General features: G+C 53.8%; 1 protein-coding gene across 4 annotated transcripts in view; it reads left to right on the top strand.

Annotated features, from left to right (window-relative positions):
- Positions 1 to 20494, top strand: part of GPSM1 (G protein signaling modulator 1) — a 99941-nt gene that overhangs the window by 59130 nt on the left and 20317 nt on the right. For all 4 annotated transcript variants that reach the window (XM_019475661.2, XM_019475663.2, XM_019475660.2 and 1 more), the window contains 2 exons: positions 5989 to 6059; positions 10441 to 10620. In XM_019475661.2, coding sequence (XP_019331206.2) covers positions 5989 to 6059; positions 10441 to 10620 — 251 coding nt within the window. The remainder of the gene's footprint in view (positions 1 to 5988; positions 6060 to 10440; positions 10621 to 20494) is intronic.

The following is a 20494-nucleotide window of genomic DNA, read 5'->3' as shown; positions in this document are numbered from 1 at the left end:
CAGGTGCCCCTCACGTCCCCACCTCCTTTCACCCTTTATTCCTTCGATTTGTTTGGAAGCATTTCCTGGTGAGATGAATGAAACGCTGCCCTTGGCATGGGTTTGGGCATGGGGGACAGAAGGGGATGGGAGTGGGGGCCATGTGTGCTCTGCATATCTGTAAAAGCATTTGTTCATCTGAGATACATGCCAAGAAGCACCAGGACAAGCCCAGCACTGCATGACTTAGCTAATGGGCTCCCCTTGTTGGCCGTCCTGGTTGCCAGAGGAAAGAGCATCCATGGCAGGGTGCCAGGGGAATCGGCCAGTGCCACTTTCTAAGTGCCCCATAAATGGCTCCCCTCTGCTAATGCACACTCAGCAGGCAGCAGAAGGAGCATGCTGTGCTGGGCAGCAGCCCCGTGCGGGGATGGGATGGGCTCTAGCCCCTTCCTCTACCTGTTTGGGAGCCCACAAAAGAAATCCATTCCTGTCTCCCTCTGGTGCAGCCCCGTCTCCCTCCCGTGCAAGGAACTGGGGGTCACAGCTGAGCCAGGTAAGCTGCTCGCCCAGCGTGCTTCATTGGGACGTGTCAGACCGAGGGGCACAGAGCTCTTGGCTTTGGTTGGAGGCTAAATCCTTATGGGAGTCCAGGCTCGATGCTGTTCTCAATCCCCGGGTGAACAGCTCCAAGCTGAAACCACGGTAGCGGGGTGGACTTCAGAGTGCAGACGGGAGGTTCCCTCTCCCTCTTGCTAATGAAATGAGAGGACCTGTCTCTGTCCTGATCCGTGTTGGGGGAGCCATGAAGGGTCTGCATGTGAGCACAAGGGTCGTGCCTTGATGAGACTATGGATCTGTGGCTCCTGAGCACTGAGCAGGGTCCCTGTAGCAATGGCATGAATAAATTATAGCGATCGTCACCTCCACCACTTAACCCAGGGAGAGAGTCCACATCCCAGCCCTGTGCCCCGCCACCATCCGGTCATGTGGACTTGATCCGTATTGAAAAAAAACCCTCCTCAGTGCATCTCCATGTATATGCACAATATTAAAATACAGAAGATCCTGACCCATCCACAGGAACATCCAGTTTCCTCATTATGTTTCCTTATATTGTGCGTGTGCTTCCACAACCACATGCAGATTCTGTTAGGCTCCGTTTTCGACGGGGATGTGTTTTGAATCAATACAGTCCTTTTGTGCCTGGAAGATGAGCAGGAAATAAAACCCTTGCACTCCTGTTTGAGTCACAAATTCCAAGCCAAGGGGGGCTCCTGGGTGACTTTAACTCGCTCCCGATGTATGCATGTGAGCAGCTGTACTCCTGGGAGGAAAGCCAGTGGTGGCAGGGGAGTATTCATGCCGGAAGTTATTCACATGTGTTATTTGCTGTCTCCAGGTCTCTGTTTTATTGGATTAACAAATAAAGGCCAAAAAAGCCCTTTAAGAAAAGAAATGCTTTGCAAAGGCCGTGCTCTTGCTCATGTCCTGCTGAAAACCCTACAAGTGTGCGGGGTGGAGGGTCAGAAATTCCTTTGGACATCAGTGACCGGCAGATTAAACCTCCAGATGCAGCGATTTGCTGGAGACCAAAGTTTGCAAATTAGAAGGTCTTTGAAAAACCTTCATCTGGAAACATCCGTGTGCGGCCAGATGCACCAGCCCTTTCCAAACAGGTGCTGCCTTGGCTCAACTCCCACCCACCCTGGTGTGCACAGGGCTCGTGCCCATGTCATTGTTTGGGGGGTGATAAGGGAAGGGCAGATAGCAATGGCTGAGGCCTAGACTTGCGCTGCCTGGGCTTCTTGGACTGGAGACCTGTTCTGCAGCAGCTCCTGAGTCCACCCTCCTAGGGCGCTCTGCTGTGGTGTTTTCAGCAAGCCTTTTCATCCTCCCTCGGTCTTGCTTTCCCAGTCTGTAAAATGGGGTCAGCACCCACCTTTGTTAAAGCACTTTGAGCGCTTTGCCCAAAAGGTGCACGATTTGTAGGTAAGATTTGCAGAGGCTTCTTGACTATCCCATCCATCCCTGGATTCTGCCATCTTATACAGACAAGATACAGCAAGATGTTCTTCGTGGTGCTTCGGCTGGGCTGGAGAGGGTCTGAGGAAGCCTGTTTTCCTGTGTGTCAGCTGCATTCCCCAGCCACAGTTGCTGTGCATCGAGCACAGTCCTTTGCTGCATCAAGCACAGGCCTCAAGGGCTGGCCATGCTGGGAGGCCAAGTGCTTGGAAGTCCCTGCTTCCAGGGGGAGTCATTCCCAAGGCCTGGGTGCTCATGTACCAGGGATGGCTCCTTGGCGTGGGGGGAGAAGGCAGGATTTCCCACTCCTCTGAACTGTACTAATTGAATTGAACCTGCAGGCTGGTTCAGCCCAGCTTGTTAAAATGATGATGGCAGAAGGAGCAAGAGGGCTGCTAATTCCTCCTAAGGTGGTGGGTACTGTGAATGCCTAAATGTTGATACAGGTGGATGTAGGGGTGTGTGTGCATGAGAGTGAGCGAGTGTATCTATTTGGGTTTGACATGGCCATATGTGTGGGAGGTGTCTGTATTGAGGTACATGAGGCAGGTTGAGGCAGTGTTTTAGGGTACAGGGTAAAGCAGTGAGAATAAGGGGTGTTTGGGACCTAGGTAGTATACAAGGGTGTATATGTGGGGAGCCAGGGGTGGCTGGTGTTTGTGCCTCTGTCTGTGCTGCAGGTCTGTATACACATGCCCTTCTGCTTATTCCAGTAAATATTGTAAAGCCCAGCTCAGGAAGCAGCTGGCTCACATGGCTTCAAAAAAGTGAAAGAATTGAAATATGAAAACCGTTAAACTTGTCCCAGAAACACAATCACTATGCCAAAGAGATCCCTATTAGTTAATCGAGCTGTTTAGGTCACAGGGAGTCGGGGATGCATTTTTAAAAAAATACTTAAAAAAAAAATTTAAAAAAATCCTGACCTGGAGTATTTAAAAGCTCAGATTCTCCAAAAAAATAAGCCATGAATGCAGGCAGTCAGTGAGGTTGCTCAGCTAATGTTCACAAGAAGGGTTCAACTCGCTAGATTAGAGACCTCAGCAAACCTTAAAGACAGAGAGAGCATTTAGAAATGCCCCTGAGGTTTTCCGTTAGTCTGCAATGGTCTTGGTAAACATGCCAATAAATACTGGAGAAGGGGAAAAAAAGCCGGAGAGGAACAGACACGGGTTTTCAGTTGCTCAGTCTTCTGCATCCCCGGCGGCTGCCGCGGCTGTTGTGCAGCCCAGGACGGAAAGTGCGTGTCATTTTGGTGCTGACTGTTTGTCCGCGTTGCAAATGTTTCTGGGAAGAATGCAATCTGGCGGAGGCCGGGACAGGAGACGGAGCGCGCCTTGAAGTTCCCGATGAAGCCAGTTGAGGAGTTGCCCGGCTGGGGATGGAGAGTTAGCCTGATTCGCGTGCCGTGGTGAGTAGGGAACTGGCGCTCTCACGTTCTCCAGGCTGAGCGTAGATGCAAAATGAAAGGCGGTGGGTTACCCCCACTGTGGGTATGGGGAGCAGTTTGGGGGTGAGCTTCTCCGTGCCTTTGATTCGGGCTGGGCATTACCCTCTTTCTTCCCCGCGCACATTTTAATGGGCTGCTTGGTGAGAGGTGCTGCATAGCACGAGTCAGGGAGGCCGAATCTGGTGGTTGTAACGCAGTCCAGCTTTTTATCCTGTCACTGGCAGCATTTGCTGCCTCGGGAGAGAGCCGACATGTTGGGACGTCTGCTCTGGAGCTGAATTTCTGTTTCCCTGCCCAGACTCAGCTGCATTTTGATGGGAGCGGTGAGGAAGCAAGAACACGCTCCTGCCAGGCTGTGCGTGCATTAAGGACCGAAGGTCTCTGCTGAGGGCATCTATTAAATTAACAAAGAGAAGGCAGGCTTTCAGATTAGAGTCAAACACGTTAGGGTCAACAGCTTAATGCTCTTGCAAATACACGGGAGCACCTGAGGAAGGAGGCATGTAATTAGCAGCTCTTTAGGCAGTTAGCAATGATCTGTATTTATCTAATCAGACACACTTCACTCCTCTGCTCTCCTAGAAGTGGCTGTTAAAAGCGGCTGGGTTTCAAATCCAGGACTTCCCCTCTCCAAGGTATTGCTGGAAACAAAACCATAGGCACTCTTGAGACTGGTTTTGGTGTCTTTATTCCCACCCGTTCTCTGCTTATCATCTATGAGGCCACGCTTTGTTCTGGGCAACTTTTGGGCAGCTACGGAGCTTTTTGGAGGACCTTGGCTTGGGGGCACGGTGCCATCACCATGTGCGCATGCATTTACACACATGGCCTGCTATTCTCGAGCTCTGTTATGAGCTCCCTGTTTAGGCTTACACACCCAGAAGGGACCCGGGAGGGAAAAAATCCTATTGAGTTTCTTTGGAGCATCTCTGATTTTTGGAGGGGCGTGCAAGGATGCTCAGGGTGAGCAGTTGTCTTAGCAGGCTTGGGAGCAGGTCTCTGTCATGCACACTTTATTCAGAGAGAAACCACGAGCCGAAAGCTTGCTCCGGGTAGTGGGGGGCTCCCAGGAGATCGCTCTGAACTGGGTGCAGAGGGGGCTTGGGTTGGTTCCAGGGGGCAATCGTGATCGAACCCCGGTAGCCCATCCTGGTCTGTCAGTGCCAGAGGTGGTCTTGCAGGAAGGGGCGAGTGTCTTCCGGTGGCTGGAGCTGAATCTCCTCCTTGCTTCTCACGTAACCTGGGGTGTCAGCAACATCTCGGGGGGTGGAGGCTTGCGTAGTATCAGGCAAATGCTTTATAATGGGTAGAAGGAAAGGGTTATGTACCAAGGGCCAACCTCTCCTAGGGCATAATGCCAGGAGAGAAACCTTAACCCAGTAAGCCACACTCCTGTTCAGTCTGCAGCCTCCCTTTGTGGGAATTTGTCCTGCTTGGGGTGAGTAAACCCAGCATGGTTCAGTTCGGTGTCCGCAGCCTGAGCTTTCCTATCCCTGGCATTGCAGGAGACCCTAGCACACACGGGCAGGGGCGAATCGCACGGCCAAATTGTTTCCTTCTTCTCTCTCAAGCCTTGTGAGGGGTCCACCTCTTCCTTGGACAACTTCACTTTCCACCGAGGCCCTGACTCGGCTGCTTCCCTGCATTCAGCCTCACTCCAACCATCCTCTGAAGCAGACTTGACATCCGCGCGACTTGAGCGCATGCTTAAAATTAGCTTGGAGACAGACACAATGCAAGCCTTTTGCCAGACTGGGGCTTGAGGGCTGTAATAATGCAAGCGATTTGGGCCGGCAGGGCGTGGGTAGAGGGTGGGGTAATTAGATATGGGATAATTAACAGAAAATTGCCATGCACATGATGGCCGGCTGGTGAAGACCGGCCACAGTGGCGCTGTCGGAGCTTGTCAGCTTGTGCTGTGGAGGCCTGTGTCCAAGAGCGGCCGGGCAGAGCTCCTGCACGGATAGAGGGGCACTGTAGCTGGATCGTGGAGGCCGCCGTAATCCTGGTTGGAGCAAGCAGATGCACCATGCGCAGCTCGGTCGTCCTTGCATACACACGAAGTGGTCCCCATGCCCGACGCGGGTGTCTTGCCCTCCCCCAGTGCAAACCAGCATGCCAGTGGATGTTGCTACTGGAAGGGGTGGCAGGTTTTGGTGCTCAGGGACTTTGCTGCGACAGGGAACCACGTGGAGCTCGGTGGTTTCTGTTTGCAGGGAGCACCCAGGAGCTTCCTCTGGAGCCTTAAACCTCCTGTCTACTGGGAAGTGCAGGGGTGAGAGGAAAGTTCCCACTAGCATGGTGTCTGGTTTGGTTTTAGAAGCTTTGCCTGGCTTTAGCCATGACTAACTCAAGTGCGATAGTGTCTGGGTGGAGGGGGACAAAAACACGAGTCTAAAGGACAGCGGTGCAATGTTGCACCCGGTTGGCTTTGTATCAGTCCTCATCACAGGAGCCAGGGCTCTGCTGCGGGTTGCATTTTATCTGTGCCATGAATGCCCCGTTCGTGACATGAGTCTGCGTTGCTTTTCCAGGAGCCAGGCCTAAAAGGATCCAGAGGAGCAGCATGGACAGCTTGGACCTCTTGAAGTTCCCCTCTGAAAAGGTAAGGGAAGGGGAGATGCCTGTTGGATGGGCAATGAGCAGTGGACTTCACGTCAGCTGGCCTAGGGGATTAAATATCCGAAGGACTGTGATGGCTTGTTTGCAGGGAAGTTTGCAATTCGAAGATATGCTGAGAATATTTGGGCTTAACCAAAGCTTGTTTCTTGGGAGCTGGGAGGAGGTGAAACAGCTGGGCCAGCTACACCCATAGCCACTGGAAGTCAGAACAGCGTGAGCGTGTGCTTTCTTTGAAAGTCTGCCCTCTAAGGAGAGGCTTCGAGTTAACCTTTTAGCCCCTTTAGCTCTTGGAGCTGAATTTCAGTCCAGTGTAGCACCTTGTTGAGTCAAAAGGAAAGGTCAAAAGCAGGAGCACTGCACCAGGAGAAGGGTTTTGCTCTGCTGGTGCACTGAGGATTGTTTGGTGGGGACCGTCGGGGCCAGGTGCAGTGATGTCTCCTCTCTGTTTCTCCGGGGCATGGGGTAAGGGCTGACCCAGCTGGGAATCAAGGGACCTCTCTGCCTTCAGGAAAGGTTTCTTTGCCCGTAAAATCTGCCTTGAATCCCTGCATTGAGACTTTCGGCAGCGATCACTGTTGTTGGGGGATCGAGCCATCCGCTTGTCCCTGCGGAGGCCGCTCAGGCAGCTGCAGCCTGCTTGCTGTGGATGGAATCAGTGTGAATAATTGATTCCTCTATCGCACTTTCCAGGCATAGATCTCGAGCTGTCAGCATCCTCACCTCCTGTTTCCGAGATGCAGAAACTGAGATGGGAAGGGGCTGGCCTGCAGCTGCAGGGAGGACCAGCAGAGGAAATAGGAACTGACCTGCCAAAAGGGTTTGGGCTCCTGCAGGTCCAGAGAGGTGCCTAGTGGGGGTCTCCCAGAACGCCCGAGTGAGTTAGGAGCCCAGCCTGGTTAGATGCTGGTAAATGCTGTCTGCATGCTCGAGTCCTAAATCTCTTTGCAAATCAGGTTCCTGGTCTCTCGGCCTGGCAGAACTTGGCTCCTGCATTAGAGCTGCCCCTTGAATTTATGCAGGCATTTGCTGGGACACAGAGTGCTCTGTATATGGCATTAATTGTCGGGCTCTCCCTTGGTACAGACTAGAGCCTGCTGTTCCAAATCACTTGCAAAGAGAAGTGAAGTGCTGCGTCTTGACAGAGGCGGCAGAGGCACTTGAGGTCAAAAAGACGTGTAAAAGACTGCTGGAGTGACATTTTCGTGCTGCGAAGGGGATGGCTCTGGGGACTCTCTCGCAGGGCGAGCGGCGCTGATGTGCGGTTTGCAGCCCGTGCGCTCTGCTTCCCGCTCTCCCGTGTAATCACTGAGCCTTGTTCAGTAGATCAGGCGGGGCGATGAGGTTGCAGGGATGCGGCTCCGAGGCTGGAGTAAGTGGAAGCTGTCAGCACGCGGCGTTCTCCGCGCCGGGGAAAAGTCCTCCCGTTCTCCTTTGAGTGCTCCCCTCAGGGGGCCATGTATTGAGATCTCTGTCAGTGTAAATCAGATGCATTTCTTCCCTTTCCCAGCCCCACTGGCTTGCACGTGGTGATAGCTCCCAAGGAGGGAATGACTACCCCCCACGGTAGGGACAGCTGTCTGATGTGACGCTCCGGCCTCTTCCAGCTTTTTAAGCCCACCTCCTCATTTTCTCACTCTCTGCATGCCAGCCCTCCTCCTCTAGACCTGTCTGTAGGTTTTACAGCCAGCAATGACCATGGGGATCCTCTGGCTTGGCCTTCTGCCTAGCACATGCCATAACATTTCACCCAGATATCTCTACCCTGAGCCCAGGTGCTCGTGTGTGACTAAAGCGCAATCCTCCAGGAAGGTGGCGACTCCTGATCTGAAGGCATCATCAAATGGAGAGTCCACCACTTCCCTGGTAGTTGGCTCCACCAGGTCATCGCCCTCGCTTGTACGTTGTTGCTTTATTTCTCATTGGAAGGTGTCTGGTTTGAACTTCCCACCTCTTGGGTCTTGCTCTACTTTTCTTTGGCAAGGCAGTCTTTTCAGTACACGTAATTTCCTCCCCTAGAAATACTTGCCTGCCAGAATTAAGTCACCTGTCTGTTGTCCTTTGGATTTCTTGGATGCTAGTGTCTGTAGGAGGAGGTATTAGTAGGCATAGGCTGATGGTAGCATGGCGGTCTTTCCTGCCCAAGTGCAGGGGGCTGGACCTGATGATCTATAAGGTCCCTTCCAGCCCCTAAAAAATTATGAAACTATGAGCTTGGAATGGGAAATACCGTAGCCAGAGAAGTGGAGGCTGCAGGGTCCACTGGGAAGGAGCAATAGGTTGAAAGACGCGGAGACATGGGCTCATGCCTGGATTCTGTCCTTGACTTGTTACAAGACGCATCCCTCTTCTGTCTCAGTTTCTCCATTTAGCAAGTGGGGCGATCGATCCTTACTATTATTGAGGCCCTGGGAATGGCCTTGTTTGATGTTTTTTTGAAATAGTTTTGAGAGCCAAGAAGGACAATGTGACCTGAAACAAGGGAGTCCAATTTTCCATCATCTACTGCAAGTTGCAAGGGAACCCAGTCATTGCCACGCACTTCTTGCAACGTGAGGAAGAAGAGTTGATGAGAACTCCAGACATTGCTCATGTTCAGTTCCTTACAGAGTTTCTCATTAGTTAAGGGCACTTTCCCTCTGTGCAGACGCAGCCTTTGAGAGGGAGGGAGAGGTCTGGAAGATGCTCCTTGAAAATTCAAGGCATGTATCTAGAGCGAAACATGTTTGATCGTTCTTAGAGCATCAAGGAGAAAGACACCGGGAGCGTGTCCTGCAGCTTTGTACCTCCAGGCCCTAAGTGGGTTATCGATGAATCACTGCAGGCCTCGGTGCGGTTAGTCATACGGAGGAGCTGCAGAAATGGCAAATGGATTGATTTGTGCCAACCGTGTCCCATCCTGGGCAAGATGGCAAGAGCTCCTGCTCTGCATGAGGAAGGTTTTCATGACTGTCATGGCCACTGACCTGGGCTCCATCACAGCATCCCAGCCTTGGCTCTTCAACGGGTGGGTTCATCTCTTCTGTCCTTTCTGAATCCTACAGCATCTGCTGTTTGTGTTCAGGAGGATCAGGGTGCTCTTTCTTTTCCATCCCAGTGACAGTGGTATCCTTTCAGACCCATTTTCCATTTAAGGATGCTGCAGGGTTTTCTTAGCACTTCTAGGTGTGCAAACGTCTACACACGAGACTTAAGATGTGGACTCATCTGGTCCTGGACTGAATCAAGTGCCCAAATGCTTCCCCTCTGGAGCGGCGACTCGGGGGAGACGCCCCTGTCTACCGCTGCAGATGTGATGTGGTTCAGGTAGCCATGGTCTCCCCACTTCCTTGGCATTACAGGCCGTTAGCCCGAATCCAGCAGGACTCTCAGAGCATGCGTGCCCGGAGGGGAGAACATCTCCTTTGACGCAGAAGCTAGTGACAAAGAAGACTGTCATTTCCCGGAGGAGGTGATGACTCCCCTCTCAAGGCCTGAGTGTGCTGTGTGCTTCGGAGAGATGCCAGACTATTGCCTGAAAAGAGAAAACGTTTGTTGCTGTTGTTCCTATTAAAATGACGGCCCCTCGGGCTGGAATCCAAGTATTTGAGTCATGTGCGGGGAGTGGTTTTAGACTGAGGTTTGCCTTCCTGAACATCCATCCGTCGTCATATGGCATCCTTATGTCCCATATATTGTTGAGTGCTGTGCACAGTGCTGCATGACCAGGGCTGTCCCTGTGCCTCCTGCCATATGCCAGTGATCTAGGCCAGTGTTTCTATGCAGGTTTCCTTGTGCAAAGAGGCAGTACCTGGAAGGCTCCATGTCCCCAGTGTTAAAAGAAGGCTTTTGAGTGGTTCACTGTGCTGATCTGGGCTGAAGGCAGCTCCTGTTCAAGATGGGGCATTTGAGCATTACAGGGCAGGATTCGTGGGCTGACTTGAGCTGTTGCGATGGGGTAGAGAGTAGCCAGGCAGGCAAGCAGAAGGCAGCTAGGAAGCGAGTTGTCCAGCGGGACCGTAGTGCTGTCTGTGGGAACTGCAGCCAGGCTCGGGGGCTTGGCAAAGACAAAAGCAGTGAGCAGGGATTTGCACACCCACTGTGGTTGCTGGCCATCCAGCTCCATCCCTCCCAGCCTGGGGGCCCCAAGAAGAGGATGCACTCGCTCAGAAATGCCAGTGCTGTGCTCACGGGAGCAGGACTTGTTCCCAGTCTGTCCTCTCACATCCATTACAAAACCCTTGAAATGTAGTGCCGGGGCCTCCCCTTTCCCCACTCCACGCCATTATCATCAGTGCCCCGCGTTGACTTGTCAGCCCTTCGCCACGTAAGTCTCAGCCAAATGGTTAGTGCCGTGACTTGTCCTGATCATTTCTTGTCCTCCCCAGGAGCAGAACGGAGACAGCCACCACATGGGTGACCTGAAGCTGGCGGGAAAGGACTTCTTGCCCCTGCCTGTGAGATCCAAGAGGTACCGGGAGAACCAGCCCAGTTCGGAGAGGAAATCCCAGGAGTCCAGCACGTCCCCCCTGGATACCAGAGATGTCCGAGTCCACGTGTCTCAGTCGGTAGGAAGATTTCCCTTGTGCTTTCTTCTTTCAACGCCGCGCAAGCTCTGAAAAGGCTGTTATACAGTCTTGGGGGTTTTTTTTAATATAATGAAACAAAAAGGCCATGTGCTGTAGTGGCTCTCGGGAGACTTGCTCCTGTTCCTGCCTTTGGGTGACTTTGGGCAAGTTGCTTCAGCTCCATCCTTCCCTTTACTTAATGATTCCAGCTGCTTCTGCCCATGTACAACTAGTGGGAAAGACTGTGCTGCTTGGTTTCCATTTACTTCTCTTGACTACAGTGGAGCACCAGTTTGGCCTTAATTTCTTCCATGCCGGGGAGGGGAGGAGGAGGTTAAGAGGTGATGCTGCGACTTCCAAAAGTGCTTATTGCTTTTGGGTGCTTCCCTTGGGCTGGTACCTTACTACACCCCATGATGCTTGGGGGGGGGTGCTCTCCGAGGCTTCAGAGAATCCAGACCTGTTCAAATGCCTCCCAATAAGCCGACAAAATCATTAGTGGCTTTTGGAAAATCTCAACCCTGATTTATGCTCTAGTGGCATCACACCTCGTATTCTCTCCAGAACCCACCGGGGTGGCACTTGAGGGGTCCTGGAAGGAGCTGGGTACACCCGATTCTCCTGGGGGAATGGCTGGGATCTTCTCCCTGAGAGCTGAGTAGCGATGATAATAGCACGGGTACCGCAGAGCTGGCAAACGGTGCTCCGTTTTGGGTTGAAACGAGTGGCACCAGCTGTGCTGAATGATGGAGCCCTCTGGCAGCGACAGCATCCAGCGCCAGGCGGGGACTGCGTGATTGGCCCTGGCAGAGCCGGGCTGGGAAACCCTGCGTGTCTCTTCAGCACATCTTGGCCCGTGACAGCGAAGCTACTTGTGAGTCAGCCACTTTGTGCCGGTGTTGACGTGCCCATGCTGCGCGCTGCCTTGCAGCCAACGAGGCTTCCTGCAGCTGCGCTGGTTTTGTTTTCGGGACCGGAGACAGGGATCACACCCACAAACAATTGCAGGTTCCTCGTGGCAGGCGAGGGGGCTGAGATGCTTTAACTCGGCGGTCTCGAATGAGGGGCTCTGCCTCCGAGGCGTGTTATTACGTGCTCCGGGTGACAGCTACGGTCTCGGAGCGGTTCCGGCGTTAGGCGTGCTCCGGCTGTCCCGTGCGAGTGCAGTCTGACTACGTGTGACAGGGAGAGGCTGGGATCCAGATGGTGCCAGGACTTAGTTATCTGGATGCCAGAGATGAATTCCTGGGGCCTGAATTTTCCTTCCTCCCCCTGGTATGAGGCATTGCTGGGTCTGAAGTATAAAACTGAGATCTGGATTCACTGGCTCCCTGCAGTTTGGGACGCCTGAATCTGTCACCGGTCTGGGCTCTGGACTCGTGGCTGTCTGGTGCCTTGTCCAGCACACGCACGGGAGACAGAGCCACGCTCGACTCAGTGCCACGCTGGCTGCACCCACCAGACCTCAGCTCGTCCTCGGGTAAGTCCGTTCCCCAAGCTGCCCAACTTCTGGGCCTCCCCCTCCCGCAGCGAGGAGCGCTTGGCTCTGTGTCGCGGTGCACAGCTGAGCGCCGAGCAGGGAAACAAGGCTCGGGGAGCTGAGGAGGAGGCGGCAGCAGGAGGGCAGCGGAGGGAACACAAAGGCAGAGAAAACACTTCTGCCAGAAATAGGCTTGTATTTTTAACAGCCGCGCTGAGCCAGAAACCAGACAAAAGCCCAGTTTCAGCGAGGCAGGCAGCGCTTCCAGCTCCCCACTGACCACAGGAATACAACAGCAAGGGGATAAGCTGCGTCCATTAGAAAGCCCACGCCGGGCATCGCCGCCCAGCAGTGACCCTGGGGAGATGTCGGTGCAAGGCCAGTCCCCTCGATTGCACTGAGGTGATGCTGGTGCTTTGGACCATAGAAAACAGGCTGTTGTCCTGAGGGCCCAGCTGCTGCCCAAGGACCTCTGTGTGCCAAGCTGTACCAAACGGGTTACCCTGGAATAATTCCCCTGGCGACATGGTGTCTGCTGAAAGTGGCTTTGCCTAAAAAATGGTTCCAGAGCAGCTCCTTCTCCGGGTTTCCAAGTGCAGACAAGGCGATGTGTTTCTGGGCTCCGGTCCTGCATCGCACACACACGTCCGCATGCACACACTTCAAAGCCAGAAGGGCTGGTTCTGATCAGATCATCCGGCCCGCTAGCAAAGCTCCTAGGGCCGTGCGAATACAGGGGCAGACGAGAGAATTGCTCCCACGCACAATGCACCTGCTAGCAAGAACCTCCTTGCCCTTCAGGACTGCCCTGCTCCCTCGTCTCGACAAAGACCGCTTGCAGTTGAGAGCACGAGGGACCTGGCGCAGATCGGAACGAAGGCTTGCAGAGCCGGGCCAATGATGTATTTAGACACTGTGCGGTATCGCTAAATGTTTCACAGGGCTCGTTATGACAGCAAGAGGAAGCATGAACCCTCCGGGACTGGGAAAGCTTCAGCTTGTCCCTGTAGGCAGGTTTCATGGCTGTGCCTCTCCTAAGCAAATGCTCTTGCAAGTGCTTGTACGATCGCAGCAGAATAGGCAGAGATCCAGTATGTCGGGCTGGGAGGTCGTGGGTCAGAGTCACACAGCTGGCCTTTCTCTACGTACCACTGTCCCTTTGAAAAAGATGCTAGCTACCCCAAAAAGCCCCTTTGATTCAGAATAAGCACGTCCGCATGAGGGGGTTGCATGATCCCACTCGACTTGGTTAAATAAGTCTGTGCAGTGGTGCTGTTCATAACGGGCAGAGCGTTTCTGCAGAGGCAGCGAGGAGGAGCAGAAGGGGAAGAGACACGGGGTTGGGATTCACAAAGGCTTAGCTGAACACGAAGGCCTGGACTGCTCTGCAGAGCATTGCTGCCAAAGAAAAGGCCATGCTTTCTAGCCGCCGTAGCCAGGCACCGGTGCTTGACCAGTAAGAGAAGCCTTGTCAGCTTGGCATACAGCATTCGGGTAATGGTGTAGCTCCACAGGGGCCACTCTTTTGGGCAGACATGCCACAAATGAAGCCCTACGCCCTGCCAAGTGTGCCACTCTGGTTCCCTTCCCCTGCCCAATTTGCTGCTGCTCCCTGCTTCATCTGCTGCTCTGCTTTCTGCTCCTGAGTTGTAGACCTGCAGCACAAGTAGCAGAGCTGGAGCCAAGGCTGGTGTGTGGGCTTAGCAGCCCTGTGCTCTCGATCCCTAACAGCCGCCCACGCCATCTCCCACCGCATCGTAAAGCAGGGACCGTGTGGGCAGGACAGGAGTCTGAGGGCCGACTCTTCAGTGCCGTGGATCTCTGCTAAGGGGAGAGGGAAAAGGAGCCTCCCTAGGAAGGAGGGTTTCACCTTGCGGTTCCCAGCCTTGTGTTGGTCCTACCAGGTCACCTATAGATTTGCAGGGGGCAAATTTCCCCTTCCTTACAACAGCTTCACTGCCAGGTGCAGGCAGCAGCTAGCACGGCCTGGCCCCCCAAGGGACTGTGCTGGCACCTTGGTGCCACAGCACTGTTGGCATTTAGAAATGCCACAACGAACGTGTCCTCCTTGCAGGTGCTGATCTGTCTCTCTCTGTAGAGAGAGAGAATCGCACACAGTTCTGGTACTGGTGTCACTGGCTCAGGGACAGACATGCAACCCCGGTACAGCCCGGACGTTTCGTGTCGACGGGTAGCAGAAGGGCTTTGCCCCATACCCTGGCAGCATCACGCTGTCCCATCCTTCTCTGTTATGGGATAACTGCCTCCACGCTAGGGTGTTAGAGTAGTTTTGAAGCAAGACCACTCATATGTGCAGCCCATGCGGAGACCAGGACACAGGGCAGTCACGCCTAGTGATACAGCACTCGGGGTAGGGTCCATGCCTAAGTCCCGATGCTGAAGTCAAGGTGAGGAAGCCAGGGTGGGCATCCGAAACCAGCCAAAATCAGGAGGCACAGATCCAGCAGTTGGGAGCGAGGGTTAGAGTCAAGGCAAAGTGCTGGCATCAGAGCGGTCTGCAACCTCCCCTCCGCCTACCTGGTTGGTTTTGAGGCTGCATTTGGAGCGGGTTTGGCTTCCTGTCAGTGCAGCAGCCCATGATGGCTGCCAGAGGGATAGCCGAGTCCCATCGTGAGCGGGAGCCAGGCGCCCGCCATCTCCCAGTCCGCAGGTGTTTCTTCCGGTGCCCAGTGGTGGTTGCTCATCAGGGCGTTTTGAGACAGTGAAATGAGCCTCTGAAATCGCATGGCTGAGGTCTGAGAGGTCACAAGCTGTGTTTCCCCCCCTATTTGGGTCCGTGGAAATGGGCCTCAGCATGATCACTGCAGTAACACTAAGGCCATGTGAGTAGGTAGGGTCCAAAGAGATGGAAAGAGGTGCTGGGGTAGCTGAAGGGCTGTGCTTGCAAACCTGCCTGAGACCCGTTTCACCCATCTCGCTCGCCTGCCGTGCCCGACATGGTCAAACCTCTTTCCACCAATTTGAGTGGCCTCTTGCCATAGCTCGTCCACGTAGAGACACAGCCTGGAATAGCCATTATGCTTTAAATCCACGCCTCTATAGGCCGGCCCTTTGGGACTTTCTGCCCTAGCATGACCCATGACTGTGGCAATCACGGCCCAGCTCTCAAGTATGGAGAAGGCAAGTGGCTGGACTCAGGACTTGCCAGAGAGACGCATGAATATCCACCATGGGGCCAAGGGAGCTGCTTGCGAGCCTGCCTTGCTTGGTCTACTTGAGGGCCCACTGACTTGCACGGCACGTGAATGGTTCTTCACGGTTTTAATGGAGAGCAAGGGCACACGTCAGCAGCTTTATGGAGCATTCCCACCCAAAGGGAATTGCAGCAGGAGTGAAAGCTGAGCTCCAGCTTCATGAGGCTCACTGATGTGCTGCAAGAGGGAGCAGCTTTCCCAGTTGAGTCAGGTGCAAACTAGTATCTTAATATAATGACACCAGCACCTGCTGGGTTGCTCCCTGCACACGGAGAAGGCCTTGGCAGCGCTGTATCAGGTGCTGGTGCCAATAAAGTGTGCACAGGGGAGGGTAATGGCTCCTGGACATGTGCAGGTTATTAGCAGCTGCATTTGGTAGCCAAGATGTGCAGGGGAAGGACTTGCAGAGGGTACCTGTGCTCACACAATACCTGGCCCATTGGTCCTTGAAGGTCTGCTCGAAAAAGAGAGAGCTCTTTTTGCAAGAGCATGGAGCCACGTTGACTAGTGACAACGAGTGAAAGTCTGGCCTGGAAAACTGAGTCTAACTAGGCAGGGGGGAGAGCGGCTGTAGCGTGCCCAAGGTCACACTGCAGGTCCAGCCTAGTGTCCAGAGTTGCAGACCAGTGCCCTTTCCACTAGTCCACCCTGGGCTTCCACCGACGTCGAGGCTCAGTTATTGGCAGGCTGGAATCGCACTCTGGGTCTCTTCTGTTTTCCCCTGAGCATCTCTCTGGGCAGGCGCTGGCGTGCCAGTGGTGTGCAACAAGAAGGGGTTTGATTTGCTTCTCATAAACTGTGACTTTAAAGAGAACAATAGCACAAAAAAAGAGAATGAAAGCCAGCCCAGAGCAATAAAACTCCCAAATGTTTGACTTCCCTGGGAATCTGGATGCCCTCACTCATTTCTGCCATCCCAGCTGCCCGGGGCACTCTGTGTGCTCCCTTGCACAGACTTTTGGCCTCTTTCATTCAATAAGCCGTGCAGGGCAGATGGGTTGCAGAGTTACAGGGCAGCTCCTTATCGGGTCTCAGGCTGCATCCCAGCACTGCAGGCAATGGCATTGCTGTGATTGATGCCAGCTGAGGAGCTGGCTGGGCATCTCTTTGTGTGACATGCACGAATGCCTTTGCATTGGCAGCTGCACTGGTGGGTGATGCAGGCATGTGTTTACACATCTGCTTTGGCAAGACGGGCCCAAGGTGTGTAACAGGGAGGGACTGGTGATGGCCTTTGGACTAAATGGATTTGACCCAACAGCATGCTTCCAGTCGCTAATCACACCAGTAATTATATATTTGGGGTGGGTTTTTATATAGAATCAAGTGCTTTTTTTTTTTTTTTTTTAAAGTAGGGAGCTGTATCCTTGATAAAACAACGAATACATTAAAGCGTGTGCCATAGCAACCTAGGAACGGGGCATAGGATGTCAGACGTTTCTCTGGCAATGTCTTCAGACAGAGGAAGGGGACAGAGATCCCAGAATAGCCCAAATTCCAGGAGATCCAAATTACCACGGGCTAACGATTGCATGCACATTCTCCGTGGCTGGATCAGCGAGGGGAGGTCAGTACGTGTCGGGTTGTCATCACAGGATTGCATATCCGCTTGCATTTTTCACACCAAGTCTTTCCGATTCCCAGCCGCTGGCTTTCTCCACCAGACCTTGCTCCCTCCCCAAAGCCAGAATGAAGGGGTGGAAGTATGAAGCCCCCCGGATGGCACACGACCTGCTCTCGGCTCTGCACCACTGTTATAAAGTTAGTGCTCGTATCACCGTAGCACATCACGGGTGGTAGACGTGGCTCTGGAGCTTGCCTTGAGGTTCGTGAAGGCTGAATCCTTGATTTCAACTGAACCAGCGGAGACCGTTCCTCCTCCTCCTCTTTTTTTTTTGTGCCCATTCCAACAGAAAGCAGACCTGATCCATGACCCCTTGATGCCATGATGGGAGCAAATATCGTTTGAAGGTCCTTGTTGCAATTTTCGAGCAGATGGGGATTATCTCGGGGCCGTGGCTCTGAGGCAGGGTGTGCTGTCAGAGATATGGTGGCCTTGTGAAGCGATGGTTGAGCTGGATTATTGAGCGCTGTAGGGTTAAGAGGCAGCGAGGGAAATCGTCAGCTTGTCTGCAGCGAAAACGGGCCCTGCTGCAGGCTGCATGTGCCTCGTGCAGTTCTTCAAGCATTCGTGCCCCCTTTCTTACCCAGAGCCCTTGTGGGTTAGCTGGGGAGCTGAGGCTGCTGAGCGTGCACCAAGCGTTGTGAGCTGAAATCCCACGCCGGGCTCTGTTGTGCTCCCGGCACTGCAGGAGCGGAGTGGGCGCCTGTGCAGGAGGGAACATTAGCAGCAGGATCCTTCTGCTTCTCCAGGAGAGGCTAAAGCTGCTATAGAGAAACAGGTAACATCCGATAACCACTAACATCAGGGGCATGACCATAAATTGTGCCCAGATGTTTAATATCCCAGCTGTTTCTGAGCTGTGGGTGACTATACCCCAGCTCCTGGCATGTCACGGCCAGATAGGCAGGGTATCCTCTGTCACCAGCTCCATCCTGTCTGGCTGTAGCATCCCACCTGGAGCAAGCAGCCCGTCCTGGTCCAGCCACCGGGCTCTGTGGTCAGAATGTGCCCAGGGCTTATACACTCATTTTAGAGCTGCTGGCGAGGACTTTCCCATGGCCACGGGAAAGGGGCACAGATTTGGCCTGGGGAACTGGGTGGTGCCACGAGAAAAGGAGCTCTGAGCAAACAGCTGGAAGTCGGAGATGCTGCTAGAGCCGCTGTGCGAACGCGAATCCCAAAGAGCAGAGGCAGTGTCAGCGACGGGCCAGGCAGAGTGGTGGAAAGATGCTGTGCCCTCCTAGCCTTCACTGTCGACCGGTTCAGGCTTCACCTCTCCCGCCCGGACCAAGCACACGGATAATTGGCGCAAAGCACACGGTGCCCTCGGGTTAATGCAAGGACTGAGGCTCCTCTCTGCTTTGCTTTTTCCCCTCCAGCCTGCCACTCCATTTCCCCATTAGCAGTGCTATGATCCCGGCTCCCAAAGGCAATTAATGCCACTTAATCTACAAAAGCCTTTATAATGATTTTCTGCAGCCCCTGGCCCTTTCTCTTCCCCACTAGGGGCTACGTGGCCCCAGGAGTATCGCAGCCCGAAGTCCTGCCTCGTGCTGGGACCTGGGCTCTCTGTAGCACGTGCCAGGACTTTAAAAGGCCCCCACCTAACCTCTTCCTATGTCTGTGCAACTGTAGTGAGCACCTGGGAGAGCAGGGAGGACTTGCATCCTGAGGTGCCAGCGGGCTGTGGGTGGGAGAGAGACATTGGGTGGGGTGCAAGGTTCGGTAGGTGATGCTTTATCATCAGAGCTAGCACCCTCTGAATACAGCGGGGAAGGGCACCGTGGTGCTGAAGGCATCAGCTCTCAGAGGACACACAGCAGAGACGGTTCAGGAGCAGCAGAGACCCCCCTGGCCCAGATTTTGAAGCTTAACTTGGGGGGGGGGGGGGGTCTCTGGACCAGAGCCTCGATTCATATTCGCTGCTTCCCACCAAGAGGAGGGGTGGCTCCTGTGCAGGCGTGTGATCTGGGCTATGTTGTCTCATCGATCGAGGGGCATTCAGGACGTTGGGAGCTGGAGAAGCAAGAGACTCCTTTTTGTTTTTGCAGTATAATCCTCCTTGACATTGGTGCACTCGAGCCAGCCCTGCCGCAGCGTGGCTGTGCATGCCTCGTGGAAACCCTGGGCCTGCATGTCCAGAAGTAGCTGCAATCGCCCCGTTACCATTGCTGGAGCACTTCCAGCAAAGGGCTTCCCTCGACTTGGGGAACCAGTGAAGCCGGACAGCGTCGGAGCTGGCAAATAGGCTGGCTGGGAAAGCAATCCAGAGCCACAGTTCGTTGCTGTGGTCACTGCAAGCTGGGAAGCGTGGAGCGATGCCTTGTCTTGGAGAAGCAGCCCTCCTTAACCTAATTTTCTATGGCCCTTGTTCTCGATGGCTTCTTGCAAGCAGAAGTTCCCTGGCACGGTTGTCCTCATGGATGGCCTGGCCTGCACAGAAGTAGTCAGCCTTGCTCAGCCCTTCATTTTCCCCCCACCTTACTCCCTGATGCCTTCTGGAGTTTCTTGAGAGGTGCAGACTATACAGAGCGTGCTCTGCCGGCCATCTCGGGGTCCAGGTAGTGAACCCATGTACCACTCTGAATTGCTGTCCTGCTCAGGAATGTTTCTGGCTTTGCTCTCATCCACCCCAAAAGGTTTCTGAAAATGTCATGTCCCCCTCTCTCTTCTGATCTGGGCTCGGTGCTGTAGGTGCCTGTCTTGCTGGCATCTCATGCACGGGTCCTCTTGGCAGGCAGTATGCACTGGCCCAGGACTGATGTCCACTGGTTCACTGCTGATCTTCTGTCATTTGTCACCCTCTTGAGGATGCATCAGCTGCTTCTTATGGGGGTACTCGCTTTGAGGAGCTTGTGCACGAGTTCTGCACAGATATAAATGGCCAAAGTGTCAGTGCTTGGATCGGGGAGATGGGTCAGGCCCTAGCCTGTCATTGAAGAGGTCAGACTTGATGCTTTCCAAACATGCCTCACAGATAAAAAGGCCCTCCAATTGAGGGACCGTCCCTTTTCTGAGATCCGAGCCTTGCTGCTGCCGACAGCAAGACTCCCAGTGGCTTCAGTAGGGCCAGGACGTGCTTGTTGTGACTTCTGTACAGCGCCAGATGTGCGGGGCCCTGATCCGAGCTAGGCATCGCTAGAATGCACGTGAAGGGCTTTGATGCCCTCCGGGGCGAAGGGGATTTGCACAAATGTGAGATGTCTGGTATTGATGATGATGAGGATGGGCGAGCGCATATACAGACTGTAGCTTCACGTTACGGTTATCGCTTGCTCTAGAGCCTGTTGTCAGCTGCATTTGCAGATCGGTCTTATGTGCCTCACAGCTTCTCCACACACGTTTTTGAACCAGGCTGGAGAGAACATGTAGGTTGGTAAAGACAAACGCGCAGGAAAATCAGCAGCGCAGTTCTGGCAAGCAGAAGACGCGAGCAAGCTTTTTCCCAGCGGTTTTCAAAGCAAATATTCAGCAGATGGCAATCTCAGGGGCACCGAGCATGGTGCATGGTGGCATGGGGGCGGGGAGCGCCTGATGTAGGGGGCATGCTGGTTG

Source organism: Alligator mississippiensis, chromosome 12 (genome assembly GCF_030867095.1).
Source record: "Alligator mississippiensis isolate rAllMis1 chromosome 12, rAllMis1, whole genome shotgun sequence".
NCBI lineage: Eukaryota > Metazoa > Chordata > Crocodylia > Alligatoridae > Alligator > Alligator mississippiensis.
This window is presented reverse-complemented; position numbering and strand designations above follow the sequence as displayed.